Here is a 16061-nt window from a genome sequence, read left to right on the forward strand (position 1 = left end):
TATATATATATATATATATATATATATATATATATATATATATATATATATATTTATAACATAAAATTGAAATTTAGAATAAAACTATTTTTTCTAGTTTTGTGTTTTACTTTTTTTTTTTTGCATTCTAAGAATTATACTATGCGTTTAAACTAATGTCTTCGTATAATTAGTCATTGAATAATTATCAGTTAAAAGTATAATAACTAGAAATAATATGTGGTATTAATTAGTGTACCTGAACGGAGATATGGGGCTCAGGCACGGTCGGTTGATTTAGTATAGTTGTTGAAGTGTCGGTCTTTTTCTCTTTCGGTCGGTTGCTCCTTCTTGGTGTCTCATTTGGTCGAGCGGGGGAGGGTACCTGCGAAGGCACTCCGACGCTCAAGTAAGTATGAGATTCTAAGTGTGGTTTTGTAAGTGAAAATGAAAACGTACCTTTCTCTGGCTTGAGCATCGTATTTATAGGATTGCCTAATGAGCTTTCTACCCCTTGGGCTTAGGGTGATTATGGATAGGTCTTACCAATCGTGCTCCAGAATATCCGGGGAACATATCTTCTTTAAACGCGTATTCCTTATTCTTCGGAGGTGTATCTTAACCACTTTAGCTTTGTCACACATGCCTCACATTTATTATGCGTTTGGTTGGTCGACCACGTTCGTCCGGCGCCTACCGGTACAATTTCGGATAAGAAACGTGATTTTTTTATAAATAAAATTGCCTGGTGTCAGTAAAATAATAAAATTTCATTTTTAAAAATAAATAAATTGTGAATCATAAAAAGTGATTATAAATTGTTAAAATTGTAGTGTGTGATGCTGTGTTTGTTAGTTTTTGTGTACCGTTTTTTACAGAGAAAGCGTCCAAAATGTTGCATTACCATTTTGTTGTGGTTCGCCTTGCCTCCAGTGGCTACATCACGTGGCTCCAACTTCTTTTCTCCACACACGGATCAAATAAAAAAAAAAAAAACCAAAATAAGATGAAAAATACAAGTTAGCCAATTTCTTCCAACATATCCATAGTTATTGAAATTTCAAAAATACCATTTTAAAAAATTTCACCATTCCAAACTCATTATCAAATTCAGAAAAGATTTTTGAATGGTAGAATTTGAAAGTGAACTTTCTATTTCGAATTTTATAATTTGTAAGTTATTATAATTTTCAAAATTTTAATATTTAAATTATAGAGTTGATTTTCAAATTTTACAATTTAAAATATAAATTTGGTTTTTAAATTTATTATTCAAAAAATCATTTTTAAATTTAAAAATAACTTTCAAATTTCAACTTTTTAAAGTACATTCAAATTCTACAATTTAAAAATTATTATATTTTTAAATTCTAGAATTTATAATAAAAAGTTAACTTCTGAATTCTATATTTTGTAAGTAATTTATGAATAAAAAGAATGGTTTTTAAATTGTTAAGTTTGAAAATAGTTTTCTATTTTGAAATATACAATTTAAAAGAAGTTATTTTTGAATAAAATAATAACTTCTGAATCGTAGAATTGCTTTGGAGGAAAGAAGATGGGAGGGTGTAGAAAATCAAACTTAGTTTTTAATTTCATTAAGATAAATCTGATTTTTAACTGAAAATATGGAGATGTAAGAAGAAAATACGAAGAAATGGTCTGAAAGTTAAATCTAGCTGAGTTATTTTATATTCAATAGTGTGATGTCACTGCAATGTGTTAAGGTTGTAGCACATTTTTTAATTAATTTTCTGGACATGCTTAATTTCTGTGTGATAGTGTATTCCGTGTGAGAGAAATTATTCAAACTCTGAGATAACTTGTTGTATAAGAAAAAGTGAAATGCATTTCAATTCAACGTCACCGTTTCATTGAATTCCATTTTCTGGTGGCAGGGAACATGGATTCGGATCGATTCACTACTTGCCCCTTCTGCGATTCATGTCTACCCTTGTCTCAACTCACTGAGTATGTCTCTTGCTCTGTGTATAATACACATTCACGTTCCTTCATTTCATTTTGTTATGAATATGATTCTGCAAAAACAGGCACGCCAATTTTCATTTTTGGGAACTCCAGCATGATTTTGACCTGCCCCCAATAATTCATCGCTCTCCCGATGCCACTGCACCCCCTCAATCTCTTCCGGTAACACCTACTTTGTTGCTCATTTTTTGAGGTTTTCTTTGTGAGTGATTTTTGAATGTAAATGTTCCCGCATGGGCTTAATTTTGATTTGTTGAATCTGAGCACTATCTACTTTCTATGCCACAATTTCTGTTGAGGAAAATATTGACCGGCTACCCCGTTTTAGGGTAGATTTGGGGTAGGAGGAAAATAGATATAGGAGGAAAAAGAGAAGAGGTAGCTAGAAAAAGTGGTAGAATGAGGAATAAAATGAGGTAGAACGAGATCTAAGAGAAAGTGTTTTTTTTACTCCTTTCGTTACAGTACAAGTTTTGACTTGTAAATAATGTATGGTCTAAAGTAGAGGAGTTTTTATGCTAGTCCAGATGAGAGATGTAGAAAAAGTGGTAGAATGAGGAATAAAATGAGGTAGAACGAGATCTAAGAGAAAGTGTTTTTTTTACTCCTTTCGTTACAGTACAAGTTTTGACCTGTAAATAATGTATGGTCTAAAGTAGAGGAGTTTTTATGCTAGTCCAGATGAGAGATGTATTAGCTATTCATTATGTGCTGTACATTGTGCTATATCATGTTTTGCAGAGAGAGCAAGCTGCCTATGTTTCACTGTCTGGAGCAAAGTATTGGCGTGGTGGTGAGACTAGTAGCGATAATGGGGAGTGCAAAGCGAATGACAAAATCTCTTGCTTGATTGTTTCTCAGACAAGGAGTGAATTTTACAAAGTTGAAGCGGGTTTGATGGCATTGTTGAAAAATTGTTTAGAGTCTGAAATTGGAAATTCAATTAGCATTTTGTCGGGTTATGTTGATCATTTTGAGTGCCTTGAATCTGAGGATGCAGGATGGGGTTGTGGGTGGCGTAACATTCAAATGCTTAGTTCTCATTTGCTAGTGCAAAGACCTGAAGCAAGGAAAGCTTTGTTTGGTGGTTCGGGATTTGTTCCTGATATCTTGTCTCTGCAAAGGTGGCTCGAGATTGCTTGGGAGAAGGGTTTTGATCTGCCTGGATCAGCTCAATTCAATCATGTTATTTTTGGTTCTAAAAAATGGATAGGAACTACTGAGTGTGCAGCTCTGTTGCGTTCCTTTGCTCTTCGGGCAAGAGTAGTGGATTTTGGTCCTAAGGAATCCCAATCCATTCCAGGTTCAAGCGCTGACAATGCCAGAAATGAAACAAGTATTCCTAATTTGGTAAAAGAGAAAGATAAAGAGGGCAAGGGTTATCACGTTCTCATGGATTTTGTGTGGAATTACTTTTTGGATAAAATCTCAATCCAATTTGGCCAGAAGCATGTTGTGATCAGTGAGAAAACGTGAGTGAGGGCGTATTTTAGATACAATTTTTAAATCACACAAATAATTTTGTTTCACAAGTGTTTTTAGTTTTTGAATTCTTTCTTGGATAGGCCTTTATACTTTCAGCATGACGGTCACTCAAGAACAATAGTTGGAATTCAAGTCAACCATCAACAAAAAAGACATCTGCAATATAATCTCCTCGTTTTGGACCCTGCTCAGGTAATTTATTTTCATTTTTTTCGTCATGGAAAATGAGGGATAAGAAAGTCAAGAACAACAGAAAAGATCCAAGACAGAGAAAGTTGTGAAATACAAATATGTTACTTGAATAGAGTTGTTGTTCTTATCTTATATTGTATAAAGTCAGTTAGAGTCCATAAATAATGGAAGAAATTGTTCCCTAGCACTTTCATTCTTTGCTACATTGGCTTCTTCTCTTAATATGTTTATTATTACTATTACTGAATCCAACTAAACTAGTCAAGAGTTTTTCCCTCCATTGGTACTGTTTTCTTATCAAGCATTCTCTAACTTGTTGAAAGAAAATAGTACATTATTTATATTGACACTAGGGCCAAATTACATAGCAAAGTATATCAGCATTATTAGGACACGCATATGATAATCCTCACTTTTATCTATGCATTGTCTGGTTGTATTATCTCGAACAATATGAGCTGTATAAGACAATTCATTTCTTTATTAACAAGTTGGAAGTATTTGTCTTGCTCTCTGTTTAACACACGCTCACGTACATTAAAATGGATTTTTGGAAGATGTATGTTGTTTAATGATTATTCTCGATTTCTAGTTTTAAGTTGTAATTTACCATTATAGAGTACAGCCGCTCTTGAAAGATCCCTCAGGCAGAAAGTTGGGTGGGAGGAACTCATAAAAAGGGGAATGCATACACTGAAGAAGCCACAGTACCAGGTCTTACTTTTTTTTTTCTCATTTACCAGCATTCGAACACGGTTTGGGAGGAATCAGTCTTCCAACTGGTTACCATCCAAACCAATGCATGAAAGTCAGTACCAGGTCTTACTTATTTTAAAACAACAAATTATAATTGCATTGCACCATAAATGATTAGGATTGATGGTCTTTTTTATATTTCAGTTGTGTTATGTTGATCCTGGAATCGCTAGTGAGGGGGAGGTGGAAAAACTGAAAACAATTGATAGCATCTTCCTTGAATTTTAAACAAGCATATAAAGCACTTGCTACATCCCGGCCCTGTCTTCCAGTTCATGTAATTAGACTATTTTTCTTGGCACTTATTCTGACTATAATTTTATTGCACTGGAGAAGAAATTCAAGAAAAACTTGATTTTATGAATTGATACAACAGGCACTTTGCATAGTTACAGATTAAGGATCTGTATAAAACTGTCAAGTGTAAACCTATGAAGTTTCCTCGAAGCTCTGTAACCTGAACATCCTTGAATAAAGTCTTGACTCTGCTGCTATTAGGGTAGAGTGGGAACCCATCTGTACAAGTTTACCTTTGTCCATGGCAATTATAGTATCTGAGTTTATCACTGTGGAAAGCCTATGAGCTACTGTTATCCGGGTGGTTTTTGAACGCAAGCCACTGTCTTCCTTCAGATGTATTGCGTTTAAAGCATTTACTATAATTCCTTCTGACTCAGCATCAAGAGCACTTGTTGCTTCATCAAGGAGTAAAATTGCAGGCTTCTTTAGTATTGTTCTGGCAATGGCTATTCTTTGCTTTTGACCTCCGGAAAGCTGGCAGCCTTTCTCTCCAACAACAGTGCTATATCCATTTGGTAGATTACTTACAAATTCATGTATGTTTGCTTCTTTAGCAACCTCTACCATTTCACTTTCAGAAGCCCCATTATTGCCATAGCAAATGTTGTCTCTAATTGAGCAATTAAAGAGCAGTGGTTCTTGTTGTACTAGTCCTATTTGTGTCCTTAACCATCTTAGATTATATTTCCGTATGTCTTTCTTATCAATTAATACTTTTCCTCCCTGTGGATCATGAAATCTTAGTAAAAGGGCCAAAACAGAGGATTTTCCAGCTCCACTTGGTCCTACGAAAGCCACCTTCAATCCAGCTTCAATTTGCAAACTGAAATTATCAAGAACAGTGACTTCGGGTCTTGAAGGGTAGTTGAATTTTACATTTTCAAACTCTACATTTCCTTGGATCCTCTCTGGTTGTGAATCATCTGGTGTGTCTGGTTCAATTTGAGTTTTACGATCAAGGGTTTTGAATGCTGGGGTCAGTATATTGATAGCAGAGACGACAGCTGGGATCAGTGTGTATAATTCTGTGATAGAAGGAACTGTGAGAGAAAAAATTTGGTATGATCTTATTCCATTTTCAAAGCTGGCTTGACGTCTGTCAACCAGAATTGTTGTGTACCACAGAGCAACAGCATGTGCAATGTTCCATAAGCAAAGGGAGAAGCCTTGAATGATCCCATATTTGATACTTTCTTTTCTATACTTTTTCTTTGGAATTTCCAGGGATATTTTGGCTTTCCTCATTACTTGTTCTTCTTGACAAAATGAGGCAATAGTCCTTATGTTGGTTGTGGACTCGGATGCAAGAGTAACAAGCTCAGAATGTGCAGCGGAGTAGTCACCAGAAAATCCTTTGGCAGACTTGGCTTGAATAAGACCACCTATGAAGTGGCAGGGCATCACAGACCAAGCTACCAAACTCATTCTCCAGTTGACAGCCATGCTGACAACTGTTGCTATCAGTATGGAGGAAACACATTGCAGGATCATAGACATTCGATCAGCAATGATGACTTTGACCATAGCAGTGTCACTGATAATGCGCGAAGTCAATGAACCAACAGTATTCTCTGATTTGTCAAACCAACCTACTTCATTACGTAGCAGACCTGTAAAAGTTAAAACAATTATTGACTGATGATGTTTGTTAAATCATTCTGGAATTTTATGCATGTGATGTATCATTTAGGCTTTTGAGTTCATGCCTCAGTTTTTTTTCCCCAGGAAGGAGAAATAAGATTCATTTATGGAAATTCTAATAGGGGATATCTGATACCTGAATACAGAGCACGTCTGAGATTTGCCATGGCCTTTTCTCCAACCACTCCAAAGAAGTAGTGCTGGATGGTGTTGCTGAATAATGAAAGCATTCCTACTGCAGTGAAGATGGCTGAATAAAGTCCAACTTTCGTTTTTGCATCTTCCTTAAAGTATGCTACTCCTATGGTTATGATGAAGAACCCAAAAAATGGCTTTGAGATGCCAGAGAAAGCTGCTGCAAATGAGCCAATAGAAATCTTCACCAGCTCCCTCTTTTTCAAACCAAACCAAATTCTGAAAAATATATTTCTTTTTCCGCTGCTCATTTTGTTTTGTTCCTTTAGCACAGAGTGCTCAGTAATATTTCTTTGAACCTCTCCCTGCACCTCTACTGGTGGTCTAGTTTCAATAGGAAAATCTTCTTGGCGGGCACTTTTATTCTTTGAAATCGTAGCTCTATCCATTTAACATTTAGAGCTGGTTAGAGTGTTTCTTCCTTACTCTTTGGTTCATAGTATATGTAAAAAATGTACTTTATATTGTCAATTACCTGGGTTCAGGAACTGGTTCAAGGTTCTGCATGCTAAATAATGTACTATAGAATGTGCTTGTGTCTAACAAACTCTGGTGTGTTCCTGTCTCCGCAACTTGTCCATTCTCGACTACAGCAATCATATCTGCATTTACAACTGTTGAGAGCCTGTGTGCAATCAGGATGACAGTCCTTCCCTGCGTAGCTGTCTCAAGTGCTTCTTGAACCAGCTTTTCAGACTCTGAATCTAGGGCGCTAGTGGCTTCATCAAGCAAAAGGATGGGAGGATTTTTCAGAATGGCTCTGGCTATTGCAATTCTCTGTTTTTGGCCTCCTGATAATTGGACTCCCCTTTCTCCAACCTGACAACCATCATAGCTGACATATGAGACCATAAATGTTATGAGGGGAAGGAATATATGTTGCCAGAAGACATGTTTTAAATGGCATCTATCTATTTATCTCCATCTGCAAGAGGTCAGCTGAAAACGGGGCAGCTTGGAAAGACTATGCAACTTATTTTATGGTGGGTTAGAAGGTTAGAAGATCATCTCATTCAAACTTCTGTTAATATGAATGGAATACAGAAAAATCATGTTTTATGGCGATTCTCTTGTGAAGCTTTGATTAGATAGTAAAATTAATTTTGAAAGAGTCGATTTATGAAGATTGAAGTTAAATTGGTTAATTTGTATTTGATAATGATATGTTAAATGTGGATTGCAGAATGGGTTGTGTTTGGACTTTGAAGTAGAATCACTTTTGAAGTACTGTAATACATGTTTTTAAAAATTCATTGGGTCTTATGCCAATCGTAATCAATCCATTCACCGTGAAATCTAAACCTTTTTTTTATCCCTAAATTAATTCTATGGAGTAGAATTGATGACAATTTGATCATTATTGAAAGCATTTTTGTTATTAATTTTTAAAGTTAAAGTTAAATTATATTGACCTTCCCTGAGGGCTTAACTCCATTGTACTTGGCACTCCTCTTATTTTAAAAGTTACACTACTTCCTTGCGTGCTGATAAAAAAAAAACACTACTTCCTTGCGTTTCTATTATTATTACACTCACGTTCCCTTCAAAGGGGATTGATTAAAATTATACTGACGTCCCATAAAAAGAGGTGAGTGTAGCTTTTAGAACAATAGGCTCATTAAGTCAAATCAAATCTTTATGGGAGATTACTAAATTTTCCCTAGATAAAATATTGTGTAGAAGCATCCACAATTAAAACAACGACCAAAATTGAAGATATAGTCTCATTTGCCAAGCACCATAATTGAAGGAATTTAGATCCAAATCAAGGAGTTTGAGCTTTGGGTTTGTATCCCTTTTACTACTTTATTGTCTCTATTTTTCCTTATTACTAGTCATATGGCGTTAAATAGAAAAAAGGATCAGAACATGTTTAATGTATGCAAATAATGTAAAAAAAAATTAATACAATAAAAGGAAGATCAAACACATAGTAAAGCTATAAAAGTAACATACTAGATTAAATAGCTTACCTCTGTTAGGTACTGATTAGGCAGCTGAGATATGAAAGAGTGTGCATTTGACATTACTGCTGCCTTCTGAATCTCTTGATCATCTGCCTCCATTTTCCCCACTTTCAAGTTATCCTTGATGGTGCCTGCAAAGAGTGATGGCTCTTGGGAAACGACCCCTATGTTTCGTCGAAGGAACTTCAGATTAAGATCCTTGATATTGTGATGATCAATAAAGATAACTCCTGAAATATGCTAAACAATGTCAGCCTTGGCAACATTGAGATCATACAAGATCTCACATTCAATTCCTACAAACCAATTTATTGTCGGCGTAAAGTCCATCAATTCTTTTATCTAAGTTTGTATCTCATTTAATATGATTGCTATTTTAGCAATTACTTGAGATGTCAAACTCATGCGCCTTCTTATGTCTTGTGTAACATCCACACCCTGCCGTTCAGCTTTCGTGCGCCAACGGATCTAGCTCTAGCCACTATGTGCCCCAAACAAAAGCTACTCCAACTCACAAGTTCTCACATAATCAAACTATCCTTGTGACAATGATGCTCCCATTATCCAACTATTCAAATTCTGGATTCTTGGTAGGCCCCTTTTAAAGGGCAGCCATTAAGTGAGTCCGTGGCCATGGTGGGAGCTGGAATGTTAAGAAGTTTGTGTTTAAGGAAGGCACAACGAATATAAAGGACAGCTCCAATGAAGCTGATTGTTCAACAGCTGCAATGAAGACAGCCTCAGGTTGAATTGCTTGTGGAAGTAGAGTCTCTGAGATTGGAAGTTTTAGTACCAACTTGAAATTAAAACAAAAAACTAAATATTGTTGATTACTTTTATGTACATAGTAGTTTTCCCACATACAGATATTACTTGTAAAAAAATAACTATTAAAGTTATAATCCTAACAATTGAGTAATGTACACAACGCTATATTTGCAATTTGGGGCTATTACAACGCAATGAGTGAGTAACAGCAAAGGGGAATATCAAGCATCCCTCTGTGGATTGGAGCCCCCCAGAGAGATAAACACACGTCAACATTAAACATGTGATAAAATAGAGAAATAAAAGAGATGATGGAACATTATTTAAACTAACCTCTTGAGGGATCGTAAAATCTATTAACAAGGGAAATAACAGTGCTCTTTCCACAGCCACTGGTACCAACTAGTGCTACTGTCTTTCCAGCTGGAATTGACAAGGACAGTCCTTGAAGGATAGGTTTGTCTGGCCGTGATGGGTAGGAAAAGTGAACATATTGAAAGTCAATATCACCTTTGATTTTGCTAGGCATCTTCCCTTCTGAATCATTACTTATCAGAGGCTTTCTTTGGATCACCTGGAAAACTTCATATCCTGCAGCTTTTGCCTGATTGAATACTTGCATGTCTGGTGCTGCATAAGTGAGTGATCTGCAATGCACAATGAGAGTTTTGTCACTTGATCAATAGTTACTAATCATTTTCTCCATTCTATACAAGCCTCAAGGTAGTTTCTTCCTTACATGGCACCAAAGAGAATACTCATCACTGCAGCTATTATGTCTCCTGCTGTTGCTCTTCCTGCTCTGACCACAACAGCTCCAACCCATACAATGAGCGCCCAAGAACAGAAACTCACTGTTTGCAACATCCCTGTCCCAACTCCTTTCACAGCTGCCTCCACTTTGCTTATAATATATTGATTATCCATGTTCTCTGTAAAGGATTTGATTGCAGAGCTCTCTCCAACAAAAGCGTAAACTGTTTTTATTTGTGATATTGTCTGCAATAGCCACATCAGAGCTTGTTAAAACAAAAATTGGATTCAAGTGGAATGAGCTAGGTCTCATACTGCACATTTATGTGACACTAGAAGTACTATTGTTGTTGAAGACTTGTATTTATTTATGTAAATGTAACTATGTGTGCATATACCTGCTCTATCATAGATGTAGCTTCAGAATGGAAAAGCATTTTGGAGGTTGATATGGTGTTCATTTTCTTGGTGTAAGTTGCCCCAATTATAAGGATAAGTGGGACAACCACTAAACAGAGAAGCGTCACTTCCCAACAGCATATGGCAGCAATCACAATTCCAGCAAAGAAAGTTGCACAGCTAGAGGTGAAGTGACCCAACTGTGAGAAAGAAAGTCAATTGGGATTCAAATATACTGTGAATGAAGAAAGAGGGAGCAAGGTGAAACTTGTGACCAATATTGATTTTCTGACCTTCTCACCAATGGCATCTTGTATGACACTCATGTGCTTGCTTATTCCACTGATGACTTTCCCACTTGTTAACTCTGTATCAAAAGCTCCTATATCTTGGTTCAGAACTGCTCTTAGATATGCTAATCTTAGCCGCAATAACTGTCTTTCACTTGCATACATCCAGCAACCAATTTCTGCGCATGTTTCAAACTTGTCAGGAAGATTAATGCTGCTGGCTGAATAATATTATGATTCATTATGTTTGCTTATGAGATTGAAAAGCACCATGCATGTGATGCATTCTGGTCAACATATGCCTTTGCATTGGTTTCATAAGTCTACTAAATGAGGTTGATTTTGCTTTAGATTTATGAAGTCATACTTCCAATTTTAAGTTTATTTAAGCTGAATGAAACAGGTGAAAATATAATTAAATTTTGTACTTGTAAATCTTATAGTAATCCAATGTAAATCTCCACAAAATACATGTTAAGTCTTCAAAGTAGTACTATTGTTGTTGCAGACTTGACTTGTATTTCATGCAAGTTATCAAATATAGACACAATCTCCTGATTCAACCTTAGGTGATGTTATCAGAGTCATATATTACCATTTTGGACGATTTTTTTTTTTAAATTTGATTGTTTATAGTTAGATTTTAAAATGAATCAAATTTTATATTCTAAAGTGATATTTTTAGTTTAATTTGTTATCAACATGCAGGCTAGATCGAAAAAATCCAAGGGAGTATGTTTAAAGTGCGAGCTTGATGCAGTAAGTGGGTGGACTAGCACATATCAACCTCATCAATTTCAAAACATAAAAACTCATCAATTTATGTGTATTCACATTTTTATTATATTAAAATCCTATAATTTTAAAAATATATATATTATAAAAACTAATATTAAAAATTTATTAAAATAATAAAATATAAATATATAATTTTGTAAAAATAGTAAGAATTATACAACAATTATTTTTAAAAGAGAAATTATCTAATTATTTTTTAAAGAAAAATAAATTATTTAATTACGTATTTTATTAAATAGATGAATTAATTTTATTGCTAAAGGATAAAATTTTAAATTAAAAAATGACCAAAAAAAATCCAATATATGCTTAATAAAAAAAATTAAGAAATTAATTTCCCATAGACTAATCTTAAAAAAATTATTTTATTTTAAAAAAAAGAAAGACATATTTGATTTAATGTTGTATTCCAAATTTTAAAAACTGAATTAATTAAAATTTAAATGAAGTAATAATATTAAAAATGGAGATATATAAATAATTATAAATTAAATACATAATGCACCAAAATTTTCAAAATGAGTTTATCCTCATAGACCAATCCAAAAAGTTTAGTAGACCAATAAACTTGTGATTTAGATAGAACATGGTCATTTTTGTCCTTACTCATTTAGACAATAATCTAAATAGATATAAGTGGACCCATCCCATGGGCTTATGCATCAATCCATTTTATAAAATAGTAATTATATATATATATATATATATATTATAGTAACTAAAAATAAAATTAATTTGAAAATGACATAAATTCAAAAAAAAAAAAAAATCTTAAAAGAGGTCAAAGTGTCTTGTGGTTTAACATATAAGATCAGATCAAATTTGTATTATATTTAAAAAATAAGCTAAATCAGACCAATCTAAATTTATTAGGTAGACCATATCTGGTTTGATAGTTTACAACTTCATGTGAAAAATATATTTCTTTTAAGAGACATTTTCACGTTTATATCGAGTTAGTTCTATGGTATACTTTATTCAAATCATAACTGTTAAGATATGTCCTAAAATCTGGTTAATAAATTCAGATGTATTTCATAGAATAAAATGAATTTTTTTAATTGGCTTTAACTTTTGAAAAGTGTTTCATGAAAGAGTTTGTAAAATTAATAAAAAACACAGTCAGATTTAGCTTAAATTTTTAATTTCCACCAAAAATAAGAATTATGAGGTACTCTTTAAAATAAATTACTGAATTTAAAGGATTAAAAAAAAGTAAACATAGAATTTTCTGTTATACAAACCCTAGATTAACAGTATGAGTGGCATGAAAGATAAAATTTACCAAGTACCCCAGCAGGAAATGTGGCGATGGCCATATACCACACAAATGGAACAACCTGAACAAAATAAGAACAACCACTATTAGTTTATTCCACTCCCATAACAATATTTTCTAACATTAGTTTTTTTTTATATTAGAAATTACATCAACTATAAATAACACTACAAGAAAATCATGAAATAAAAACTAATTATATAAACAAAAAATAATTAGTTGTTATAGTGACTAAATTAGAGATCATTTTAGACCCTACAAAAATTATTAGTTTCTATGGTTGTTATAAATGGTTTCTAAATTTGTATTTAATTAGTTACCAAGGTTTTAACTACCAATTATTTAGTTTATTTACTTTCTAAATTTGGTAACAAAAACTTTGGTAGCTAATTAGATATCAATTTAGAAACTATTTAACCTTAATAGAAACTAATTTAGAAACCAACTAATTTTTTGTAGAATGGTCTCTAATTTACACACTATAACAACTAATTATTTTTTGTCTCTAAAATTGATTTCTATTTCATGATTTTCTTTCAGTGTAAAAACATCACTTATATTTGTTATTAGAGTCAGTTAGAGTTTATTCTAATAAAAAAAAATTATTAGAAACACAAGTCGGTTTTAAATTGTTAGAAACACCTCAAATTATAAGTCGGTTTTACAATATTAAGTTAAACTGAAAGTTTATTTGTGAAGATGATATATGCAAATACAAACCTTTTTAAGAGCCTTAACCATGGCATCTAGGTCTTGGATATTGTTTCCATAACCATCAAGAGCTTTCCCCAACAAGAGATAGCCCACAGGAAGTGCCATGCCATGCACAATGGAACCAACACTTCCCAAACCCATCAGAATCCAATCTACCAAGTCAGCATAGCTCAAGAGTTTGAAGAATGACAAAGTCTCAACAACCTCCTCCTTCTTCTTCTCAGGCTCATCATCACCACCAGAGTCCACCATTTGCACAACCTTGGGAGCCATCAATGGAAACACCAGTAGTAGTGCATGAACTCTTACTTATTTAACTTGCATGTGTGCACCATTCTCTTTATTCAATTATATATGCAAGATACGGATATGGATATAGAATATGCCTCAGTGAGGTCACTCTGAACTTGTATGAAAAACAGCAATATCATGTTGTAGTTGTTACATTCGATGTTCACAAAGGTGCTGACGATTTGATATATGTTGGACACAAAGCGACATGCACAAAGTCACCATAGCGATGTGCCTACAATTGTTTTCTTATTCAAACTCTTCTGTTAATTAAGTTATGAGGTAAAGTGATTCATCAAACTCTTCTCTCTCGTTTCTCTTTCTTTATTTCTTTCATTTATTGTTTCTTTCCTTTTGTAATCGCACTTTTCAGACATATCTTTGTTCATTCATGAATGCTTATGCTTCATAGGATGAAATCTAAACTAAGAAACTTATTAATGTACATTCGAAGATGTCTAGGATATTCACTTAGTTTTTTTCTGGAAAAGGTAAAATACACTTCACCCTGTAGATGGAGACGTGTTAACGTATTATCAAATAACAGTAAGATAATTAAGAAAAATAATAAAAAATGTTATGTTTATTCAACTTTTTAATTAAGTGATATATTATTGTGATAGTCTTCAACATAGTTTTTTTACATGATATTTAAATATTTGTACAGTCGAATGATAGTTTTTACATGTATTGTGTATATATTTTAAATGGCATGCTAATGGATTAAGATAGAGTGAAGTTGTGTAGAGTATTAATTAACTTTTAATTTTTTGAAATTTTATAAACTAAATATACAAAAAAATATCATTAAATATATAATAATTTTTTATATCAAAATAATTAGTTATTATGTTAACTAAATTAAAAATTATTTTATAAATTAAAAATTTGTTAGATCATTTAATGTTTATTGTAACAATCAAGGCAAAAAATAATAATTTAGAATCAACATACTTTTAAAACACCTAAAACAATATTCAACGCTATTTAAGAGAGAGAGAAAGACATATTAAAAAAAACACATAAATTTCATTTTTTTATCATCAATAACTAATACTTTAAGAAAATTCTACATGAACCTCTATATCGTGCATCCCTATATTTTTCTTTTTAATTTTAATAACACATTTTAATGGAAGTATAAACCAAAATTAACAAAACGTTTAATTTAAAATTTTTAATAAAAATATATATAAATAAAAAAGAGACTAAAAATTCAATATGTCTTAAATAAAATTTTCTATAAAAATCATAATTAGTAGAATATCACGTTTAATTTGATTCCTTTTAATTTAAAAAAAAATATGTTTAATATTGTTTATTTTAAATGCTAATAAAAACTAAATAAAAGTATTAAGTTATTTGAGCTAATTTGTATCATATAAATATAAGTTAACAATGATTAAATTTTTTTTAGAATAATAAAAAAACTCAATTAGAAAAAATTGAAAGATATTTAAAAAATATGTTTACTTTTATTATTAGTTTGAGTGAAAACAACATTTTATTTTTTTAAAATTTAGTCATTATTTAGAAGTTACAAAACTCAGAAGAAAAAAATCATCAAGATGAAAAATGAAGTTTAAAACTAAAAAAGATTATCTTCAAAATAGAAAATGTTGAATATAAAGAATTTTCTCATCAATCTTTACATACACGTTGAAGTGATGAAACTGTTATCTCAAACACTGCAACTAGACAAAAATGAGAGTACTATAGTAAAAAGAAGGTATAAAAGTACACTTAAGATTATTTAAAAATATGAAATTATATTATATTTAAAGTTATCTAAAAAAATTTAAAAATATTAAAACTAACTTTTACCCAAAGATTTTGTTTAACAATCACCTTCCCTTATTTACTTGTTAATTCAAAACACAAATTTCATCTTCCATGTTTAATTGTTGATTCAAATTGTGAAATGTTTTATTTGTATTCTATTAATGGAAACATAGATATCGTTGAGTGTTCACTCCTTTTTCAATGATAAATAAAAGATAAAAATTATAATTAAAAAACTAATCATTAAAATGAAAATGATTACTAAAAAATTATATTGAAATTATAAAAATATTTAAATATTAAACAACAATAAAAATATTTTATTAGTTCTTTAATATTATAATTATATAATAAAAACATGTGTAATCTTTCATGAAGAGAACTATTATGAGTAATTTGTTATACATCATAAAATCATAATCAGTGTTCATTATGTTTATAAGGATAAAATAATAAAATATATAGAAAGACACTTAAAATGAT

General features: G+C 32.1%; 2 protein-coding genes across 6 annotated transcripts; one reads left to right on the plus strand and one right to left on the minus strand.

Moving 5' to 3' along the window:
• The first annotated feature begins 1730 nt into the window (after positions 1 to 1730).
• Positions 1731 to 7661, plus strand: LOC137821234 (ubiquitin carboxyl-terminal hydrolase mug105). 5 transcript variants are annotated; one of them, XR_016515699.1, is made up of 7 exons: positions 1732 to 1950; positions 2031 to 2130; positions 2710 to 3440; positions 3534 to 3645; positions 4264 to 4453; positions 4546 to 4678; positions 4778 to 7661. XR_016515699.1 is itself a non-coding variant. In XM_068625733.2 (7 exons), exons 1-6 carry the CDS (start codon positions 1883 to 1885, stop codon positions 4627 to 4629), a joined length of 1191 nt encoding a protein of 396 aa, XP_068481834.2. In that variant the 5' UTR covers positions 1737 to 1882; the 3' UTR covers positions 4630 to 4678; positions 4778 to 7661. The 5 variants fall into 5 exon arrangements, 4 of the variants coding, with proteins under 4 accessions (XP_090151680.1, XP_090151681.1, XP_068481834.2 ...); XM_068625733.2 differs by having other exon boundaries at positions 1737 to 1950; positions 4264 to 4359; XM_090295555.1 differs by having other exon boundaries at positions 4546 to 7661.
• On the minus strand, positions 4481 to 13778 carry LOC137821235 (ABC transporter B family member 19). Its single transcript, XM_068625735.2, has 10 exons — positions 13512 to 13778; positions 12798 to 12852; positions 10718 to 10893; positions 10424 to 10624; positions 10012 to 10271; positions 9606 to 9919; positions 8511 to 8734; positions 7013 to 7356; positions 6479 to 6918; positions 4481 to 6311 (listed from the first exon to the last, which is right to left on the minus strand). Exons 1-10 carry the CDS (start codon positions 13776 to 13778, stop codon positions 4831 to 4833), a joined length of 3762 nt encoding a protein of 1253 aa, XP_068481836.2. The 3' UTR covers positions 4481 to 4830.
• Between the last annotated feature and the right edge of the window lie 2283 nt (positions 13779 to 16061).

Source organism: Phaseolus vulgaris, chromosome 9 (assembly GCF_051622355.1).
Source record: "Phaseolus vulgaris cultivar YP4 chromosome 9, ASM5162235v1, whole genome shotgun sequence".
In the NCBI taxonomy this organism is placed as follows: Eukaryota; Viridiplantae; Streptophyta; class Magnoliopsida; order Fabales; family Fabaceae; genus Phaseolus; species Phaseolus vulgaris.

Coding starts and splice junctions, on each gene's coding strand:
- LOC137821234 (XM_090295554.1), top strand. CDS start 1,883: ATGGATTCGGATCGATTCACTACTTGCCCCTTCTGCGATTCATGTCTA. Junction 3,441..3,533: donor GTTGTGATCAGTGAGAAAAC/GTGAGTGAGGGC, acceptor TTTCTTGGATAG/GCCTTTATACTTTCAGCATG. Junction 3,646..4,263: donor TCGTTTTGGACCCTGCTCAG/GTAATTTATTTT, acceptor TTACCATTATAG/AGTACAGCCGCTCTTGAAAG.
- LOC137821235 (XM_068625735.2), bottom strand. CDS start 13,778: ATGGCTCCCAAGGTTGTGCAAATGGTGGACTCTGGTGGTGATGATGAG. Junction 8,735..9,605: donor ATTTTACGATCCCTCAAGAG/GTTAGTTTAAAT, acceptor AGCATATTTCAG/GAGTTATCTTTATTGATCAT. Junction 6,312..6,478: donor CAGACGTGCTCTGTATTCAG/GTATCAGATATC, acceptor TAACTTTTACAG/GTCTGCTACGTAATGAAGTA.